At 30.2% G+C, this 23324-nt stretch overlaps 1 protein-coding gene across 3 annotated transcripts; it reads right to left on the minus strand.

Annotated features, from left to right (window-relative positions):
- Nucleotides 1–46: 46 nt before the first annotated feature.
- LOC106784944 (protein FAM49B) lies at nt 47–22670 on the minus strand. Of its 3 annotated transcripts, XM_014744981.1 has the most exons (8): nt 22363–22670; nt 10256–10411; nt 4652–4788; nt 4191–4415; nt 3328–3662; nt 1226–1305; nt 974–1100; nt 47–633 (listed from the first exon to the last, which is right to left on the minus strand). In XM_014744981.1, the coding sequence occupies exons 3-8, from the start codon at nt 4734–4736 to the stop codon at nt 496–498; spliced, it is 990 nt and encodes a 329-aa protein (XP_014600467.1). In that variant the 5' UTR covers nt 4737–4788; nt 10256–10411; nt 22363–22670; the 3' UTR covers nt 47–495. The 3 variants fall into 3 exon arrangements, with proteins under 3 accessions (XP_014600467.1, XP_014600465.1, XP_014600466.1); XM_014744979.1 differs by lacking the exon at nt 10256–10411; XM_014744980.1 differs by lacking the exons at nt 10256–10411; nt 22363–22670 and adding an exon at nt 8076–8291.
- Between the last annotated feature and the right edge of the window lie 654 nt (nt 22671–23324).

A 23324-nucleotide genomic window follows, 5' to 3' on the forward strand; every position in this document is an offset into this window, starting at 1 on the left:
TTTTTTTTTTTTTTTTTTTTTTTTTTTTTTTTTTTTTTTTTTTTTGTATAAACGTTTAGCGTTTTCGAAAGACTTCGTGGTCCAGTAGCCATAGCCAAGCATCCACAATAAACGGGGTGGTGGTAGTGCTGTTGGTGGTGGTGGTAGTTGTTGTTTTTTGGTATTTTTTGTTTTATTCGTTAGGATCCAGAGGTCGCAAGGGATAATCATGGCGTATATACACACGGACATCTTTTTTCTTTTTTTCATTCGTTTTTCATTCTTTCCTTCCTCAATCCTTTCTTCTTTGCTTTTCTTTGTTTTGCTTGCTTACTTTCTTTCGTTCGTTTTAATTCATTCGCATAACTCTTTCTCGTAATGTCCGTCGTATATTAAAATACGCTGATAAAAAACGATAGTGACCTCGCATTTGAGATGATTAATTCGTAAACCGGATTTATTCGCGGCCATCGAACACATTCAACTTCTGATGCAGCAGCCGCGTTGTTTCGGTAATCATGCTGCTAAAAGATTTTTTATATTTTTCGGTGTGTTCTCCTCGTTCAAATGTTTCGTCGTGTAACGCAACGCATTCAAAAGACCCTCACTTTTGTACGGCGGTTGATCCTTCAATAATTTCACACAACCCTTTACCTGTAATTTTAAACAAAACGTTTGTTAACACGATTATCATTCACCGTCAAAATGTATCCATGAATTATTTATTGAATAATTATCGATCAATTATAAAAATTCATTTGTTTTACGTTATTTTATTTCAATATTTTTTTCAATAGAATAATTGTCAATCGTCATCGATATCCATATTCATTTATTTAAACAATTTTTTTATAAACTAATTATCAATCATTTTTCAAAAATATACATCTACGTAATTTTGTATAAAGAATTGTTTTAAATAGAGAAGAATTAATCAATCGTAATTAAAATTTATTAGTAAATATAATTATATATTGAGAGATATAGTACTCACGTCAACGTTCGAACCTTTGACGAAAGCACCCTGTGGATGAACATGATCGTAAAGTATAACCAATCCTACCATAACTCTCAATACGAATAGTTGAGTCTCTTCTCGTTGAAACTGGGCCAGCAGATTTCTACGAAATAAATTAATGTTATATACATGTTTTTCGGCAGAAAAAGAAAATAAGAAAAAGAGATATATTATATAATATGTATATGATAAAAGTTTAAAAATGTTTTACAAAGTTATTTCACTTACGGATTTTCCAACATTCTCAAACAAACTTTAGCCATCGTCCCAAGAGTTTCAGTTATATTCTCCCTCGGTATATCTTCGTTCTAAAATTACAAACAAACAAATGTCTATCATTTTAATCGATTCGTAAAAAATTAAACAAATTTTCTTAACAATCTTACAACAGGGTCGCATAAATCATTTAATTGTATAACTAAATTGAAAAATCGTATTTTTAGCATACCAATAATAAAAAAAAGAAACCAAAACAGAAAGAAAAAGATTTTATGAATTTGATTAACTGACGTAGATTTGTTTTTTTTCTCAGAGTGTAGTAATTGTTGAGGATTTTAGAGTATTTTAAAAATATATAAGTACGGTCCTGAGTTTAGATGAAATTGAATGTTTAGCAGGAATATCGTTCTTGGTAGACAGTGTATCGATTTTTGCCTGAAACTATATACCTAACGTTTACCTAACTGTCGCTACCTTCCATTATTCCCTATAATGGTTCAAAGTGAGTTCGTGTAATCTGAATTCCAACGTCCGATGCCTATCAATTTTCTGCTCCACCAGAGCAAACAGTAGAATCGACCACTTTTAATTCTAGTTTCTCTTTATTCTTTTATATTACAATAATCCTCCTACAATTCCTTTTATTAAACTCAAACATAATATCGTGTGTAAAAATACGCAAGTACATTTATATTAGAAATCATGTTCGTAGTAATTTGAAAAATATCAAAATGTCAATTAACGAGTTGCGAATAAAAAGAAAAAGAAGTTCGTTGTTTCCCCGATTGATAATGTTTTAATGGAATATCTAATAGCTGGAATTAACGTCTATAAAAATGAGAAAAAAGATATCAATTTTTTATTTCATGTTTAAACAACAAACTGTAGTTTAATAGTAATTTGGAAAAAATCGAAATGTCATTTGATTTATAGCAAATATAAAGAAGCCCGTTGTTCCTTGATTGTTGATGTATGAATGGAAAGTCTAATGGCCGGAAATAACGCCAATAAAAAAAGATAAAAAGAAAAAGAAAGTATCTTCGATTTGGTAAAATGGAACAAAGTAAATAAGTTAGACCACTTAGATTCATCAAGAAAGTAATACTCGCGTGACTCAGCTATACCCAACACACATAGGTACGCACACATATATATATATATATATATATATATATATATATTTTTGGTATATAATATTGGCATATATATATATATATATATACGAATTTGTATGTGTGTGTACACATGATATGTATAGGATAAATTTATGTATAACATAGGGACCCATATTTATGTACATGCAGATTATTATTCGTTCGTCTTTAATAAAGAGGAACTTGTTCTTGGTCTCGCATTACTTTGTTAATTATGTCTCTGTGATAGGCATTACTAACGAAAATTCATTACCAACGGGATTATCTTGCGTAAGTAGAAAGAATTAGTGCCGCGCATCATTACTTTCTCGCTAACTTCATTTCTCAACTTTCGATTTTATTTTATTTTATGGTTTGCACTTAGAAATAGAAGAGAGTAATATAGAGAGAGAATAATTTATGTAAATTTATACACGATGACTTTATATTAATATTTTGCGTCATATTCAAAGAGAAATATTTTCGTAAGAGCTTTAATTCTTAATTGGGATTATCAAATATTATTTTTTTCAAGATCTACATTTCTTCTCAAGTGTATACCTATTAAATTTATACTAATTAAAAAAAAAAAGTATATAATTTATGTAAATTTATACACGATGACTTTATATTAATATTTTGCATCATATTCCAAGAGAAATATTTTCGTAATAACTTTAATTCTTAATTGGGATTTTCAAATATTATTTTTTTTTTAGATCTACGCTACTTCTACACTCTCGCTTACTTAATTTATACTAATTTAAAAAAAAAATGTTTCCTACGTATTCCAAGAATAATTTTAAATAATTTCAATCGCGTGTTAGAACATTCGCATAAGAATAACCTATTACTGTACTATAATAACTATAATAATCTATGTATTTAGGTCTATAGTTATATGTAGGAATGTCCTAGATATCGATAAAATCAAAGAGAAAAAAAAAAGTAAAGGGGAGAGTTGAAGAAAGCACTTACGTCCATCAAGAAGGTAATGGTCGCGTTACTAAGAACACGAAGCATAGGGGTTGCGTGGGCGTAAAACAAGGACATTCGGTTAGCCAACTCATTCCCAACAACGAGGTCCTTCTCCGCATTGTCTTGTCGTGTCAACGATGCCCTCGTTAATGTTCTACGGTAATAACTAAAGTCATTTTGGATTGCTGGAGTTTTCATTTTGTGCTCGTCAAACTTCAATACAAATTCAAGGATCTCAGCGAGTTGTTTGACCAATGCTTGTTGGGTTTCCAAATGTTGCGTTGGTGTTAAGTTACCGGAACATAATTGTCCCAATATTTTTGGTACTACGCTTTCTAAAAAAAAATGAAATCCAAAATAAATTTATAAAAATATTGTTAACTATTTATATATTTTAAAAATACATTTAATCGTAATATTTTTTGCGAACACCATTTGGTTTATATCTTACTTTGTAATATGGAAATAAAATGAAAAGAGGAATAGAGAAACTACTTTTGGTATCACGCTTTCAAACAAAAAAATCAATGCAAAATACTTTTTTTTTGATATTAAAATATATTATATAGACACACTTTTTTTAAAAGCAACTTTGAGGGAATAACAAAATTTCTTTTAGATCTAATTATAGTGTGAAATTTATTTCATTCGAAAAAAAATATGGAAATTGACGAGGAAAAAAAAATATTTCTACCTTTATAAAAAAAAAAATAAAAAAAAAATAAAAAAAGAGAATACCTGATGTCAGGATATTTTTTTCCAACGACATTAAGGGTATATTTTATTTTGTCGCAACGTGGAAGGAAATAAAACAAAAAAAAAAAAAAAAAGGAAAAAAGAATTTAAGCAAAAAACATACGTACCTAATTCCAAAGAAAATTCGTAGAATCTTTTGAGCTTTGCAACGAGGGGTGCTACGGTCAAATAAGCTTTCCGTTGGCACTCTTCCGTAGGGGCCGATATTGCTTCTCTTATTTCTTTTCCGGCTCCTTTGTAACATTGAATCTCTTCTAAAATAGATTCGGAATTTTTCAGGACCCTTTGAACGGCATCGAATGTCTCGCGCTCGATATCCGATGGTTGTGCGTCTAAACCATAAATTAACAAATAAATTGTACATATTATTTAAAAAATCAATTTTTATATTATCTATATTTAAAACGTAGCCAATTATATTTTTCAAAATCTTGTTAAAATTGTCTTGTAAAACGTTACAAGTTGAAGAAAAAAAAAAAGATAAGAGGTATGAAAAAAGAAATACATTTCTTTGATATCAAACAACCAAATAAACAAACAAAATAAAAAAAAGGAAATTCCAACTTACTCTCGAAATCCAAAAAGACGTCGTACTTTTGAGGCGTGCAACAGGTAGACTCGTCCCGAGCCAGAAGACTCAAAAGCTTTCCCATCCTGAATCCCCAGTACTTTTTGGTCAGGATCGACTTACAACAGAAAGGGCATCTAAAATGATACAAATTAACAACTAGTTTATCCAATAATCTGTATTAGAAAAAAAAAAAATAAACAAGAGAGAAAAATTAAAAAAATCCTACAAAATAAATTTCAACGATCTAAACGAGTACTCGCGATATAAGTTAATACATACTAGCAATAAGTGTGTACTTTAAAATACACGATAAATCCAAAGAATTATTAAAGATTCAAGAATTTATACCAGACAGGAAAGAAAGTATAAAAAGCTCTTTTCTCGATAGACAGCTTGGCAGTTATGAAACGTTAATCTTGCATAGAGGAGATACGAACTGGCGCATTACCTTCGAAAGGGTGGGAGGGAAGAAGGAGAAAAAAGAAGAGGAGGAAGAGAAATAGAAGGAGGAGGAGGAGGAGGAGGGGGGTGGAGGACAATGTATAAAAAAAGAAAGGTATAAAAAAAAAGAGGGAGGGGTTCTAGTTATCTGTATCGAAACGGCTGAATAAATGGATTCTGCGAACTCGTCGATGAGGGATGAACCTTCCGGTAATTCCGACAAATGAAACTCGCTGCTGACCTCACCTGAATGTAGTTTGATAATGGAAGGAAGAGGAAGAGGATTAAGTGTAGCCGGAGAAGGAGGTGAAGGAGAATGAGGAGGAGGAGGAGGAGGAGGAGGAGGGGGTGGTGATGGTACCTTCAAACGATCTTTCACGAACCTATTAGCTACGAAATAATCGTCAAAAGGGGAGAAGAACCGATCCCCAAAGATAATTGCTAAATTTATGGTGGCACGTGAATCGATTAAAATTACAATCAATCCTGGTCTACCACACAGCCTATGAATTGCCGACACGTATCATTTCCGTCCAAGTACTTATAGTTGAAATTGGTATACACGCGCATAGGCATACACACACACACACACATACATTTGAAAGCGTACACGGATTTAATATATTCGTGTTAAAATTTGTTCAACGATTGACACGACACGATTTAACGCGTGGTGAATAATTAGAAAATAATTATAATCTCTAGTAAATTTGAAATTTTTATTTTAATCGATTGGATAAATGCTAAGCCACGTTTTTCAAGTTTTGTTAGTGTTGTTAGTGTTGTTAGTGTAGTTATTATTATTATTACTGGAGAAATTGATGCCACCATCTGTCTTCTGTAATCATTTGCGTAGTCTCGCAGGTGTTATTATTGCCATACGTTAATATCCACTCTAAAGAAAATTGTATTTACGTGCTGCTGCTGTACAGCAGTTTTCTTTTATAAAATACTCGATCGATAATACTTTACGTGACTTTCTTATCTGAAAGTTCCCAGTCACGGTTAAATCTTCTCTCTCTCTCTCTCTCTTTTTCTTTTTCTTTTTCTTTCTTTCTTTCATACGCATGGTGAAAATAATTACATATGACACAACATAAAAGGGAACGAATTACGGTAGTTCTAACGGTGAATAATTTAAATACAGGATGTCCCAAAAGTCGCTTTACCCAAATAAGACTTAACAAAAGGACAAATAATTAACTGCTTTAGTTTTTATTCATTTCATTATAAAATATTTGGCGTACTCGCTTTGAGATACGCGGTAAGGATATATTATTTTTATTAAATCATTATAAATAATTATAGTTCATCTCCAAAATATGAATCTTTTAGTTACAATCTTTCTAAAAAAAAAGTATGGCAATACTACAAATATTTGCTTAACAAAAAATGTCTAAGTTTTTAAGTTCGGTAAAATAAATTTTAGGACACACTATGCAGTAACAAAATATTTCATATTTTTTATATTATGCTATTCCAACAAGAATCTCTCCTAATATCTATTACAACGAAGAATGTTGCCCTCATAAGATAGAAAGAGAGAAAGAAAGAAAAAAAAAACGGAGAAATAAGTTCGTAGCTTGCAGGAGATCTAAAATTATACTCAGTGAAAATCTCACCGAGAGAAATTTTGTCCTCCTCTCAACACTTATTTACACGTACACGTACACGTACATACTTCTATACACATATACATGCATTTATGCATACACCGCGAGTGATTTCACAAGTGTATTGAATTATGCTTACTACGAGAAACGTAAGCACGTAAACAACGTTTGTTTACTAGACCTTTCATTCATAAATGTCTCTCTATAAATTTATTTAATTTTAATTAATTAATATAATAATACAAATTTAAAATAAAATATCTCACAAATATATATATATATATATAATTTAATATAAGAGTAAATAAATTAATTAACAGTATTCAAAAGAAAATATTGGAAGGGTGTGTATTGTATGGATTATTGTTAATTAGATTTCTATATCGTGTTGTAGTTACGTTAGAACGAACCAAACTCCATCAACGTTTTCTTGATTAATCGCACGTTTATCGTACTCGAGATGCTCGATGCAAGTCTACTACTCGAAGGAATCGTGTTTGAAATTCTATCGACGATCGGTTATCGATCTTCCACGATTTATACGAACTCTCTTTCTATAACTATGTACGTGTGTGCGTGTGTGTGTGTGTGTATGTGTGTTGTGAATAGCAACTTCAATTCGTTATCAAGATTAAGATTAATGGACCGATATGTAGGATTTTCGATCTGTCTTATTATCGATAATAACAACCAATCCGATAAAAAAAAATATATTAGAAAAGTATCAGAAGTCAACTAATAGTAACTTTTTTAACAATCATTTGTAAGTTTAAGAATAAACTTTCGAAATTATTATTTACATAAATGCATTGTTAATCACTGACCGAAGTTAAAAATTGATCTCTTTGAAATAAGCAACCCATTATCGAATACTTCTAATCAATTCACACAAAGTGAGACTATGAATGGAATTAAAATAGGATAAATCGATGGAACTAGTACGTTGCTCTTTACGAACTGGTCTTCCAGGAACAATGAACTTTAGCGGTTATTTTCCGATCACATATGTGTCACTATCTGTGTCATTCAAAATTGAATTAAATTCAAATAAAAATGATATATTCAAATTTTGCAGCACCGAAAAAAAAACAACAAGAATCATGAACAAAAAAAAAAAGAAAATAATTGGCAAATAACATATCATATCACATAGAATAACTGTGATAATAACAATAAATAAAACCAACAAAGAAGTATACGACGATTACGTATCCACCGTTTAATCGTCCTAAATATATTTACAAATATAAAAACAAACTCTATACTATCCATATATATATAACAACAATCCTCGAACAATAAATTAGAGAAAAATCAAAATAAATGAAACAAAAACGACGTTTGTTTAACGAATTAACGAGACTCACCGTTGCGGAATCGCGTCGTAATTTGTAACGACGACGCATGATATTTATTGTGAATGAAAAATAATTTAAAAAAAAAAAAAGAAAGAAGTATTTCGCGTAGATAATAATGTTGTTTCACCCGGTCAAGAGAAAATAAATAGAATAAATATCACTAAGGAATAAAAAATAAGGGAAGGTGGTACGCGTCGTTAGAAGTAAGAGCAACAACTGTCAGTCGGTGCAAGCGGCCATGTTGCAGAACACAGCGTCGCGACGCCGGGGTCTTTGTAGTGGCGCGGGGTTCGAGTCCTCTTCCTTATTTGGTAAACGGCGCCGGTGGCGGTACGTTCGCGCGAAAAATCAATCGCGGGGGGTTGTTTCCCTTATTCAACGAGAAGATGGCGTACCATTTCCCTTAGCCCTTTCTCTCCCTCTCTCTTTTTCTCTCTCTCTCTCTCTCTCTGTTCATATATCCAACTATATGAACGCGCCCGAATTTCGAATTCCATTCCATTCCATTCCCGGTGGTGGATCAGTGTTCTTACCAACTCAATGTTTAAATTTAGTTTCTTGCTATCCAGGTCCTCTCTAACACTCTCTCTCTCTCTCTCTCTCTTTCTATGTGACCTCGAGTGATCTCAAACAAGCCTGCTACCTCTCTCTTCTAGATTTAACAAAGTATTTTAGATATTTTTGAGGGAAAACTATTTGTCTACTACCCCTCTTTGGGCTTCAATTTTCTTTTTCTTTTTTTCTTTCTTCCTTTTTCCTTCTCCTTCTCGTGTTCGTATGTTTTTTCGTTTTTTTTTCTTTTTTTTTTTTCGTTAAACGGTTTCGAAGTTAATTCGGTGTTGCTTACTTTTAAGACTTTAACCAGTGTAAAAGAGAGTTTTTCGGATTGATTGGTAATATATTTTTAGTCTCGAGATGTTTATTTTCTTTAGTTTTTTCTTTGGTTGAATAGTTTTGAAATCAATTTCGGTCGTTTTTAAGACTTCGACTGGTGTAAAAGAATTTTTCGGATTGATTGAAGATATTTTTTTAGATGATTTTTAGGGAGTTAATATTTTTAGGCCTAATGTTTGTTTTTATTGTTAAATAGTTTTGAAATTAAATTTGGTTGCTTTTAACGCTTTAACTGTTCGAAGAGTTTTCGACTAATTTATATAGTTTAAGATAATTTTAGGAAACTATGCGAATTAGTATGATTTTACTTTATTTTTTAATTAATTTAGGTAAAATCAATTTATTGGCTTTTAAAATGTCTTAGTAATTTCATATAAATCGTGTATTCTGTATTATTCTTTCTCTTTTATTTAAATAAAAATGTAAAAAGAAAGTTTTCGAAATAGATGTCTGATCATCGACAAATTCTTGCGGCATCCAACTAGTTCCGAACCGATTGTTATTCGTTTTAACATAATAATGAGAAATTCGTATGCCATTATTACATTTCTGTCAGAAAATATTTTTCAAAATTTCGACAAAATGTTGGACAATGATGAATAAATTTCTATGACTATTATTGCATACGAACAAATATTTCTGTTGACCGAGTCGTCCTGCCGAAAGAACAAAAAATCGAGATAATCGATTAGTTCCATCACAAACATTGCACTTTATCGTTCGCTTTCCACGTCAACGATTATGCAGTATTGAAATGCAAAATTCAGTTTTGATAAGAGATAGATAATACCCAAACATTATTCATATATTCGATGATAATATAAACACTCGAAAAAATTTGTCTGATAGAAATCCTGCAAATGAAAGGTGCTCACATTTTTTTTATTTCCTTTAATGTAAAAGAAAAAAATAACTAAAAAAGGATCGTTGAAACGTCACACGTCAGATTCTTGCATACACCGAACAAACAATATTACCATTAAAATATGTAATTGATTTTTCAAAATACTAAAAATCGCAAACAGAAAATTTATATATATATTTAAAAAAATGTTAAATTATAATAAAGCATTGAAATAACTAAACAAAATATTAAATAATAATCATTCAAATGTAAAATATCGAATTTTTGCATTAATTTCTATGCTAACTAATTCTAGAAAATGATTTGTTCGATATATAGAAAAGATAGAAATAAAAGTTGGTACAGAAAATAAGAAAAGAAAGAGAAAGAGAAGACGACGCAACGGATTCACTTTCACGACAGGTGGATCGAGGTGACCTTACTTACTTACGAGGTCTACACAACCACAAAAGAGCATGTCGATGTGAAGTGACGTAGATTGAGTCATGCTTCGTTGAAGTTCTATGTCACTGCGGAATGTCTTTTCCATACTTTTAATCCATACTTTTTATTACCTCTTCTTCCCACTGTCTTTATCTTCGTCGTCCTATTTTATAAATAAATAAATAAATAAATAAATTCACTCGACACGCTTAAGTAAGTCTAATATAAGATGAAATAAATTATCTCGTAGATAGAAATATAAGCATTCAAAACGTATCGGTTATAAGACAAATTTATTTATCTTCTATCCGCCTTCGCTATCTCACCCCACGCCCCTTTTTTTTTTTTTTTTTTACTTAAGTAATTCATGCTACATTCTCGAAACCAGTTAATATACGAACATACGATTTATCGCCTAACTATCCAAATTATCTCTGTAAACCGTTAGATCCCGATTATCTTATCCTTGTTGGTTTTGATATAAAACAGTGTTCAGGCACCGTGAAATTTATTAAAGACCTATCCGTACTGACGTCATTCTTCTTCCATCTCTTTCTATCCTTATTCCAGCGCGGGTTTTTTTATTTTCTTTTTGACGTCAATCACACACGTTGCCCCATAACACAAAGATAGATATTTTTACTAACTAATCCGAAGGAGCAGACCCTTTGACCACTAGGATTACGCAATCGAGCGTACACTGCAAGTTCTCGTCCTACTTGAAGGAATATCGATGGTGTCTATGTGTGTGTGTGTGTGTGTGTTTATGCATTTACGTTTACGTGCATATTTTTTATTTTATTTATAGACCTTCTGAAACATATTTTAAGGATCGTAGAACGATAATAGATCAAACATAATTGTTTTTTCTAGGTTTTTATTTTAAGTATATTATAATTATCATCGACTTTCTTTTTTCCTTCTTTCTTTTTCCTTTTTTTGTTTTAGTTCATCGTGAAACTTGAGAACACTTTTATCGGACTATTTGTATTTTCGTTTTGTTCTTTTCCTATCGATTTTCGGATAAAAAGCCGATGGATATCTCTTGCTAGCGTTCCATTTTATCGTCGAAACGGACCGCAGAGAATCGACCAATGAAAAAGAGAGAGAAATGTGTCGAGGTGCATCGCGCATATACGCGATCCATATACAAAAGCGATGCCCTAATTAATCCTTCATTAGGTACGACCCACTCCCTTGACCGAAACCCTTTTTATCGATCTCGCAAAATCCTGTTTTGAACGATCCACGTTCCATTAGCACTCGTTACTTACAGAAATTTCCTTTTGCCATTAACATGACCGACTTTTCATCGTGTCATCAACATTATTACTTTATTACATTATGTCACATATGTCTACTTTTATTAGAAAAAAATTAATATATATATATACTAGTATGAATAATTAATAATAGTTACAATAATATTATATGTATTATTATATATTCATAATAATAATAATAATGATGATGATGATAATAATTATTATTATTACATATTTTTATCATATTTTATAATAATAATAATTATTTAAAAATTCTATTTGTTTTTAGAACGATCCAAGTTCCATTAACGTTCGTCACATTAATAAAATTTCCTTTCACCATTAACATTATTGGCCTTTCATCATGATACGAACAAACACATAAAATATTATAACTTTATTACATTATCACACACACATTTTCGAATATCACGATATTCATCGTTTATCATTCGTCAGATTTATATCCTGTGAAAAAAATTCAACGAAAGAACCAATGAATGAAATCACAAAAAGAATAAGAACAAAGAGAAAATAGGAACGATAATGTTGAATTTTATTTTTTTGCCAATCGGTGGATCGAAGGAGTAGAAATTTGTTCCAGTCAAATCAAATCGAATCAAATCAAATCAAATTAAATCAAATCAAATCAAATCAAATCAGATCAGATCAGATCAAATCAAATGAAAATTCGTGAAATTTGTCCGTGCGTAAAATCGTTTTCAATATCAAACCGAAAAGATTTATGCAACGTTCTTTGAACTTTCGTAAAAAAAGAAAAAAAAAGAAAACATAAATTAATTACGAAAAAAGAAAACAAAAAAAAATAGAGGTACGATTAAATGATTCTGATCGGTTGAATAAAAAAAATATTATGAAGAATTAGTTCAAATGAAATCAAATTTAGTTCGGCTTTGTGAAATTAACTAGAGGAACGAACAAAATCTTTTTAAATATCAACGATATTATGATGAACAAATTTTTGCACCTCTCTTTGAACGTTCAGGATTGGATAATGGTCGGAAACCGTGGGCGAGGATAATTGACACCTATTAAAGGCCTTTTTGTGCATCAATTCCAGCAAATCAATTGAATCCCTCTCTCTCTCACTCTCACACTCTCTCTTTCTCTCTCTCTCTCATACTTTTTATCTATCTCTTTATTACCCTCTTCAAAGCGTTACAACGCAGATACTAAGTGGGATCGATCCAATTCAATTCTCTTCTCTTGTATAGTACTCTATCAATATTCTCTTATTTCCCAATTAAAATATCAAATAAAGTACATAATTAACAATGATTAATAAAAAAAAAAAAAAATTGTTTTTAGATTAAATAACATAGAAAAAATTTTGGCTAACATTAGCTAATTAGAAAAAATTTAATTTGAAATAAAAACAAAATACACACGCACATTATAAATATTAATATTCTCCTATTTTCTATTACTTTATTTTTCAACTATAATAATAGAAAATACATATAATTAACAAAGACACGAAAATATTGTAAAAATATAAAATAAGCGAAAGAGAAAAATTTCATTTAACAAACACGCGATAAAAATTCGTGTCAGAGTACAAGAAACAAAAAATATACGCTCACACATTTTTCAACCTTACTCTGTTTCAAAAAAAAAGAAAAAAAAGAAAAAGAGAGAATATGTCTATACTTTTTACTCGTCTCTCTATTTCCAGAGAAATACGACCCGAACTCGTCCCATTGACTTTTCTCATCAACGTGTTCCACGATGGAAACGTCGAAAGAAAGAAAAGCAACGAAGAAGCAGCATAAGTTTTTCGTGTGCAACACACCTGCCTTGTTTTCTTCCTCCTTTTTACTTCTTCTTTTTCTTTTCCTTTTCCTTTTTGGACGAGACACGTCGTTAACAACCCTACCCTTGGCTGTTATCCACAAAACATAACAAAATACACACGTCATGAGCTATAATATAACTACACATACCCCCACACACACATATAAGTGCATTCATCCAAAAATCATTCATCATACATATACATATATAATAAATAAATAACTATGCATACATATGATAAGCAAATAATTATACATACCCCTACATATAAATACATTTACACACCATACATCCATACATTCATCCGTATAACAAGCAAATAATTATACAAATAAATACATTTATACACTTATACATAAATTCATACGCATATCCACACATATATGACTAGCAAATAACAAAGTACATAAATAAATTCATACAAAATACATTCATACATACATATTATGACAGGACAAATAACTAAACCCACAAATATATTCACATACATACATAGATACATACATTCATAGATATGTTAAGCAAATAACTATACATATCCATACACACACACACATACATACATACATACATTAATCATGCATCCATAGATATGATAAGCAAATAACTATACATATCCATACACACACATACATATACACATGCATACAAATATGGAACTGTATATAGTCAAATAAATCGAAAGCTGTGTATTATAATATGTAGTAAGAATATAGTATATGTAAAACGTCTGGCAGTGTCACTTTAAAAAATACGAGCACCTCTCGTCAACGCCTCGCGAGTCTTACACGGGCAGGCAACGTGCGTGCTTAATAAGGCGAGCATATATGCGACTTAAATGTCACCGAAGCACGTAACCCGCTCATACTCTCTTCTGCGAGCTCGTTCGTTCGCTCCAGCACGCGCGATACGCTAACTCGCTCCTTTGTTGGACGATTTAAACGTGTCAATTCTTTTCCTCCTATGGCCCTGTCCTCTTTAACAACCGGGCAAATTAATTAACACGGATACGTAGAAAAAGAAAGAGAGAGAGAGAAAGAGAGAAAAAGGAAATCGTCAAAGTCACGTTTACGGTCGTTGAAAACGAACAAACTCGTTTATTCCTATCTATCTTCCAAATTTTTAACATAACATTCATTTCTATCAGATTTTTTGTAATTTATAGTAGTACGCGTATATGTTAATGGAAATGTTTCGAATTCGACTCCTCTTTATGTAGTATTTTAATAAGTTTTGTTTTAATTTACTTGGAGTGATGTGATATGTTCAAAATTTCACACATTCATTTATTTGAAGCGTATTTTTTTTTAAACGTGTAGATATTTACGTATACGTAATAATGATATTTTACATAATACAAGTTTGCGTTATATCTTATTGTAAATTGGTTTATTGTAATATATGTGAAATGGTGCTATTTTGCTAAATATTTCGCACGTTCATTCATGTGGAAAAATATTTTTGAAACATTTTAATATGTGCGTACGTTATAGTGATGTTTTGAGTAGTATAAATTTATGCCTTATTTTTAGTAGGTTTATTGTAATATGTATAGAATAATGTTATGTTCAAAATTTCCCACGTTTATTTATTTAGGCCATATTTTTTAAACGTGTCAGTAATTACTTGCATGTAATAGTGATATTTAAATCGTATCTTAGTCATATATTTGTTTTAATAAATATATATTTAATTAGCCGAAAAAATATTACCATTAATGCATATAAGAAATGGATTTTACAAAAACACGAAAACTTGTATTATAAAAATTGTTCAAAGAGGTTTAATTAATTATCAATAGATTTCAAGAATCATTTAGATTGTGTTATTATTCTCTCGTAAAAATAAATTAATAATTTCTTAATATCAGAAATCATTTTAAAATTTCAACAATATAATCATTACTTTGTAAATCGTTGGAATATTGCAACTCGAAGTTGCCCACGTTTAAATAAAAATAAACAATGGAATATAAAAAAAAAATAGTATACAGTAGCATAACAGAAGTCTAGTTCATCGATATCCAATTTTTGAGAATACCCAAAAAACTCATTCCATAACTCTTTCTTTCTAAACTATTTCAGCAGCAAAATAAAACAGTTTCTTTATCCTCCGATCAAACGTTTGGAAAATGACTATTGGAATACCAGAAGCCACATACGTACTGTATCCTACTTTTCACCGAAAAGAACCATGAAGAGTGCCGTTTCTTTAGTTGCTTTGTTGTAAAAAAGAAATAGAGATAATAAAAGAGAGAGAGAGAGAAAGAAATAGAAATAGAAAATCACGAAAAGGAGAAAAACGTTCTTTTCGAGATAAGAACTACTCGTTACTCCTTCGATTTTCTTGATAAGTTTCTTGACAATAAAGAAAACGAAAATACGCTTGGTTCGGTAGTTATAAGGGATGTGGGGGGATAAGGGATGAAGAGGTGAATTCGACGTAAAAAAAAAAGGGTAGAAAAAGGTTGCTCCCATTTTCTCATCGGACGAATCTCATTCGCCAATACCCATACTTCGAACTTATATTACTATGAAAACATAGAAATAAACACACACATACACACACATTTGTAATACGTAGAAAGTAAGAAGACCTTTCCAGGGAAGATTTGGTGATGGTTGGTTGCTTTTTTACCCGACATTTCTCAAGCGATCAATTTAACGAGCCTTCCTTCCTCTTTTCAACATAAAACTCTCCTAGACACATTAAACTCTCGAGTTACACTCTAAGGGGACCCCCCGAGTTCTTCTACTCTAGACAAGAAAAGTCTCTTTCTTTCTTTCTTTCTTACTTTCTTTCTTTCTTATTTTCTTTCTTTCTTTCTTTCTTTTTTCTTTCCTTTTTTTTACATAGCACACAATTGCACAGTTACGTTGTACGGGTAATCGCAAGGTAACACACGCTATTGTGCAACTTCCTCGTGAAGAATAAAATCTTACACGATTATATCTCGGGCTCGTTCATTTCTTCTTTTCTTTTTTTTTTTTTTTAATTGCATATTTAATTGCATGGAATACGATATTGCAATCTTACTTCCGATCGTGTTTTATGGTCGTTTTCAATTAATTAAGAAAAACTTGTCGTCACTTTATAATAGCTGTTATGTTTTATTCTATTCCTTTTTTTCTTTATTTTTTTTTTCTTTTATTGCTGTCGCGTTGGTTTTTCTTGTTTTTGTTCGTTTTAAATGTCGGTGTATAAATTTGAAAAGGGTAAAAATAAAAGTGAAAAGAAAATGGTGGGTACGCGTATTTCGAATGATCGATAAGACATTGTAAGAGAAAGTTGACTTTTTTTCCTCATTGCCTACGCCACTGACCCAAGCAGGGGGGATATCGTCATATCCCGGACGAAGACAGGAAACCTCCGAGCAGAAGCCCCCTCTGCTTCGTACGCACGTATATACGCTTCGTCAAACCTTCTTCTCGATTATACGTGTATTTATATGAATCTGTGTGTGTGTGTGTGTGTGTATATATATAAATATTTTTATACGATGTGTGTATATTCGATAACAAATTATAAAATAAGTGTGTAAGAAAATAATTATTCAATATGAGATAAAAAAATATCTTAGGAAACATTTTTCACTAATTTTACTAATCGTGGTAATAGAATTTATACTTTTCGATATATGGTGTAACAGAAAATTATTTAAATATTTAAAATAAATTTGTTGTAAAAATGTAATAATATTATTAATGAAAATGTATTATAATTATGTATTGATTAGAAAGAATATTTTTTAATAATTTATTGTTGGCTATTTTTATTGTGATGATAGTGTAATAAGAAAGAATTTCGAGAGAATAATTAATTATTTAAATTATATAATAATTATAAATCTTTCTAATATTTTACATGGTATGTAAAATTTTTGCTCATTCATTGACTTACTTAAATAGGAATGTAAAACGAATCTTTAAACGAGGAAATAAATTGTATAAAATATTCTTTCATTTATCGTTACAAATAGTTGAAAATCATGCTCTTACATACCGATTACATCCATCGTATATACCTACATCTCGATTAGGTTAAATCGTCGTTAGTCTGCAAAATAGAGCTACGAATGCACGCACTGTCGACCACACAACATGCATACACACATACACGAAGTCCTTGCAACTTAATTTCCCGGTCTCATAGAGCTCTTTAAAGTCGAGATTCCGTGACGTAAATACTTTATAGGAAGAAAAAGAAGCAGGTAGTAATTTGAGATATACGTCAATAGTTTGTTCAAACAAAATTGGATATGAACGACGACCACCTAAATATGACAAAAATAATTCTTAAACGTAACATTGGTGAAGAACTCGGTTGACTCGTTAGTTACATCCACCGAGTCATTTTATGAGATATAAGTTCCGGTTGACCTTGAACCACCGTACCGTAAGTCGTCACTTAAATTAGGCCAAACCCGCAACAAGGCATTACTACTATGCATAGTTACTTTCCTCTTCTTCTTCTTCTTCTTCTCCGCTTACATGTTTGTCAACCGCATGAAATAAAATAGATAACGTGTCCCTTTTAATTTGACATAAGTGAGATTAAAATAATAAGTTTGAAATCTTGTGAAAAATATATATTCAAATACAAAAAACATTATTTTTCATTTATTTTTGCTTTCTATCTTTGCGTAATAAAACATACGAGTTGACATTTTTTTTTTCTCGCGTGTTAAACTATGTACATACACGTAAATATTTTTGGACTGGATTAAGAGAGGGTTGGAAAAAGTTTCGGATCCCTTTTTCTAAAACCTTTTCAAAGTATCCACATATTACACGTAATACTCGTACGTAGTGTGTCTCTTGTGGTTCAATTCGCAAAGAGAAAACTTTCGTGGAAACATTATCGTGAGAGAATTCCCTGAAGTCAATTATTTGTATACTTTACTTGGTAAACTTTGAAAGTGAGAAAGGTAAAATATAAGATAAAGTTATAAGAATAATCTTTGTTTGTTTGCAATAATGTGCATCCTTTTGTTTATCGTATGATTATAAGCAAAATATAATTTTGTTTACCGATAAATAATTGAAACAATATTCAATAGATTTACAATTTAATATATTTGTTATTAAAAATTTTCATTCATATTTTTTATCTCAATAAATAAAAGTAAGTGTAATATTTATTATTGCAAATTTTAAATATTTCATATTTAAATAATAATAAAATTGTGTTATATACTTTTGTATGTATTCTCTCTTTAACACAAACGAAAAATAATAATTATTTTATATCTAAATTATTAACATAATATAGAATATTTCTTCTTAATTGAAAACACTTTTCAATATTTTACAATGAAATAAATATAACACGCCATTATTTTTAATATAAAAAAAAAAACAAAAAAATACAAAAATTATTTATTAATCAAATCCATTTTATTTCATGTTAGAAATCTAGATAAAGATAAGGTAATTAATTTATAATTAGAAAAGATATATAAATATACATATATTTTATGTAACGGTGAAAGAAAATCATTCCTTTATAGAATTTTATAGAAAAGGGCAAAACATATACATTGCGTGACTCTATGGAAACTTCTTCCTCTTGTATAGAATACATATATCGTTATTCTCGCATGAAACTCACGCAATCGGATTCGGAATTCGATGGAATTCGATTGGGACGGCTCGAATGGATGACCTACTTGTTAATCATAAAGCCACGAATATGTAGAATCCAGTGTGCTCTGATTGCAGAATATTATGCTCTAATAATTAAATCATTAAACAACAATTAGAAAAATTATACTCTTGCATTAAAAAAAAAAAATAAAACAAATTAATTATTATCTTTTATATCGAAACAGGAACTTCGAAAACAAAAACTTTGTTATATTTTATTATTTAATAATTTAATTGTCTATATTAAATTAATACAATTTGTTCTTTTTAAGAAACGTCCTTGGTGAGGTCTTGTCCTCGTTAGAAAGACTATCGAACTATCTACTAAGCCTCTGAGCTATTTCGATTCGAGAAACTGTCGAACTTTTAATAAAAGGATTTCAGTTTCTTAAGAATACATTTAACACCTTAGGAAATTACTTTCAAAAAGTAATTTGTACTTGTCTAATTCTTGAATTATAGTTTTCCTTTCATTAGTAATAATTTAAAAACAGATCTTGAAGTATTTCTGCATTTATTTTTATCAGTTTTATCGTTATGATTAATCATTATTATTAATGATATAGGTGAATCAAAGTATCTGAAATCGAAGTTAAATAGAAAATAGATAATCCAATAATTAAAACACGATAAGATATAATTGAGATGATAAAAATCTTAAAATATATATATAGTTGTTTTTGCTAATCAAATTAATTGTAATTCAAGTAAAAAATAAAAAATATATGAATACTTAATAATTCTAATTAAAACAAAAAAATATTGCGATTATGATTCCACGAAAGAGATGAGACACCTAAAATAGATACCAAAAAGAAAAAAGATAGACGATAGTTTATCACGGTGGTCATATTCGCCGCGGTTACTTTCGCTTCCAGGACGCGAATTAATCGTCTAACAATAAAAGGAAAATTGACACGAGATTTAAAACCATGGGGTAACGTACCGACACATAAAATCCAACGCGGATGAAATCGAGCCGCAGCAGTGGAAGAATTTTTGCGTTGCCTCGAGTTTCGCGGTTTCCTTTGTTGACCAATAATAATAATAATAATAATAATTGACGAAAAAAAAAATAAAAAAAGAAAGAAAGGAAAGAAGAAATTATAGGAAAAGATAAAGAAAAAGTTTGCCAACGTGAAAGTGATATCAACATTTGCCGTGCAATCTTCTCTTCTCTCGTCTTCAACGAGTCGATTATTTGGTTAAGTATACTTAAGTACTATGAGTACAATAAGTGAGAACGTTTTGAAAGTTAATCTCGAACGGTACTTACTCCCGTCAAATAATAAAACGTTCGTTTTAAATTGTCATGACAGGTGGAAGAGAGAGAAAGATAGACGAGTGATGAGAAAACCCATTTCATTTTATAGATTCCTTTTTTTTCTTTCTATTTTTATAATTGGATTCGTTAGATAAAATAAGATCGAGTACCAATGAAATGTTAGAATGAGTAATTTGAAATATCCGATGGAAATGTTGTCAGAAAGTGTTCGATTCATTGAAATGTCTTATAATAATTCGATGCTTTTAATGAAAGAATAGAATTAAATGCAGGAAAGAGAAAATTATTATAATAAAAAGTTTTCTATATATGGGAAATAGTTTTCCTTGTTTTATTTTATTCGCGTGATTCGCTTTGAAATTATTTAATAAAAAAATGTTTGAATAAAATTGAAACGTAGAGATAAAATAATTTAACCGAGAAATCACGTTTTCCGCGTCAAATAATTTCCTCGTTTCTATCTTATTTTCTTTACAATTAAGTATCTTTCGCGTAGATTGTGTGATAATGATTTATTATGAATTATTAATACAAAAAGTTTGTATAAATATATAAAATTGAAACAAATAATTTTCTTATTTATATAAATTTTTTCTTAACAAAAAAAAAACAAATTAATTTACCCCAATGTGCCTCTTCTGATTAATAAATATAATAGATTGTTTTCCGTTAAAATAAAAATAAAAGAGTATAAAAAGAGAATGACTTCCTCGATGATAAAAATCGTTCGTTTAAAAAACTTTTAACGTATTTTAACTGACAGTGAAAGAAAGAAAAGGAAAAAGAGAGGGAAATGGAAATAAGAACGTTATCTCGATCTCCGAGTAAAGTAATCGGGCGTTCTATAGAAAAACATTGAAAAACGTGAGAGATCGTGAGATAACATGGCACGGGATCGCATTAACGTGCAAGTTCCGCAAGGTGAGCGTCCCTGCGGAAACAACCAACGAGAAGGAGTCTTTCGTTCCGTATAGAAAAGACTTCTCGTTCTAATCGATTCGTGTCGTTGCACTCGGTTTTGTTTTTACCCTCTATATATATATATATATATATATATGTACACGATTATCTATTAATCTTAACTATTTCCACGAGGATTTTTTTTTCGCGAGATCTCTTAAAAATCATTTTCTCGATCTTTTTTTAATATCTTTGAAAAAAAAAAAAACAGGGTACTTTCTTTTAATATTTTACATCGTTAAAACGATCCCCCAAGTCATGTTCTTTTTTTTTTTGTTTTTACACGAATAATATAAAAGAGATAATTATAATAAGATAGAAATGAAAGAATATTTTGTAGACAATTTTTTGTTGTTATAATTTTGCTTATATTTTCGAATGATCATATGACGTATTATTTATCAGAGCTATTGATTATTATAAGAAGAATACTAATTGTAAGGAATATCACACACACACACAATTTGTTCTTTCATTTGAAGAAAAAAGTAAATACAATTGCAATATAATACCTGTTTATATTCGTTTCTTTTTCTTCTTATTCTTTTTCTTCATAACGATTGCATGTTACCTCTCATAATAGTTCATTGTATAATAACGATAATGTTCTCGGTATTATAACTATCACGACGATAATCGTGTGACAAATATTTACGAAACGAAGTCTTGACCATCGTAAAATAGCGGATATATGCAATGACGTAGGCATCGATGAAAGAAATCATTTAGAAATATATCAAATATTATCTACGATATATTTGTTGTCTAGTTTTTACATTTTCTTTTTTTATTAAATATGAGAAATATACGGTGTCGCCAAAAAAATGTTATCACACAATGTTTTAAGCGATTATTAGTGTATTTTCAATGTTTCAATGTGTTCCAAGGGTTTTAAGTTTTTAAAGTGTGATAATATTTGTTTGCGACATCCTGTTAATATGAACCGTCGATATCATTGAAGAAAAAAAAAAATAAAATAAATTACCGTAATTAAAAATCTCGGAATAAAAATTTTAATCGTTTGCCGAGTAATTATAGAACATCAATTATCGAACTAAATAATAGTAATATTGTAAAATAAAAACAATAGAAAAGATAGATTCCAATCCTGTATACGTGTTTACAGTATAACATGTTTATTTACCTTGTATCGAATCAAGAAGTCTCCCGGCATGATTCACAACGGTTTGGAAGATGAAATGTCGACTTAGAAGCGTAACTTTCAAAGAAACTCCTTCGACAAATCTTTTCAAGATGAATCGTTTGAAAACACTTTTGAAAGAAATAAGAAACTACAATAACTCTTAGAACCAGAACAAAAATCGATATCCCGTAACAATTCAAATCAATATATCCCAAAAACCAAACCCAAAAACACCTCTAAAAACTTAATCTTTTAAATATATTATACACAATACTAAATATAAACTTTTCTCTCTCACACAATAATAAATTAACAATTTATAATAGAATTTCAATAAATAATCCGTTAAAAATATATTATTAAATAATATTAATAAATAAATAGATAGAGAAAAAAAAAATTAACAAAGTGTTCTCTGTCGGTTGTTTATATCAAAATGCCATCAAATTTTTTTTTTTACACACTTTACACTTTCCATAAAAGTTGAATAAAAACGCGAAACCCCTTTTCGAGAATGTAAGAAAAAAGAGAAAAGAAAAAAAGAAAAAGAAAGTGACAAATTTTGGCGGGCTTTGTCAAACAAGATTTTCAATTCGAATCGAATCGAACCGATAGTACGTGTAATCCACGAAAGCTCAACGTTCTTCCACCGTCAAAGGCAAACTGCCTGAAACAGTTTTGCTCTGCGTCGTTCCCCTTCTGACAGTCAGCTGGCCTGTTCCTCCTCTCCCCCCCCTGTCCCTCCCTCTTCCTCGTCGACCACTTCATCCTTCTCTTTCTATTTCGCTCCCTCTCTTGGTCCTCTCAAGCTCTACCCTTTCTCCGACAAACATGAACCTCTCTCTAGCTTCTTCCTCTGCTTTTTATTTTCCTCGGCACGATTTTTCGATCCTCTTCGGATGTCTGTCAGTATTTTTGATCTCTCTCTTCGCGAAAGAGAGCTTTCAACGTCAATCTCGCGA

Source organism: Polistes canadensis, unplaced genomic scaffold (assembly GCF_001313835.1).
Source record: "Polistes canadensis isolate GaletaPanama2010 unplaced genomic scaffold, ASM131383v1 scaffold_42, whole genome shotgun sequence".
NCBI lineage: Eukaryota > Metazoa > Arthropoda > Insecta > Hymenoptera > Vespidae > Polistes > Polistes canadensis.

Bases quoted from the DNA above. Each gene is read 5' to 3' on its own strand.
- LOC106784944 (XM_014744979.1), bottom strand. From the start codon at position 4,736: ATGGGAAAGCTTTTGAGTCTTCTGGCTCGGGACGAGTCTACCTGTTGC. The intron at 4,416-4,651 runs GTAAGTTGGAAT...TTTATGGTTTAG, and splicing joins CGTCTTTTTGGATTTCGAGA to ACGCACAACCATCGGATATC. The intron at 1,101-1,225 runs GTAAGTGAAATA...TTTATTTCGTAG, and splicing joins TTGAGAATGTTGGAAAATCC to AAATCTGCTGGCCCAGTTTC.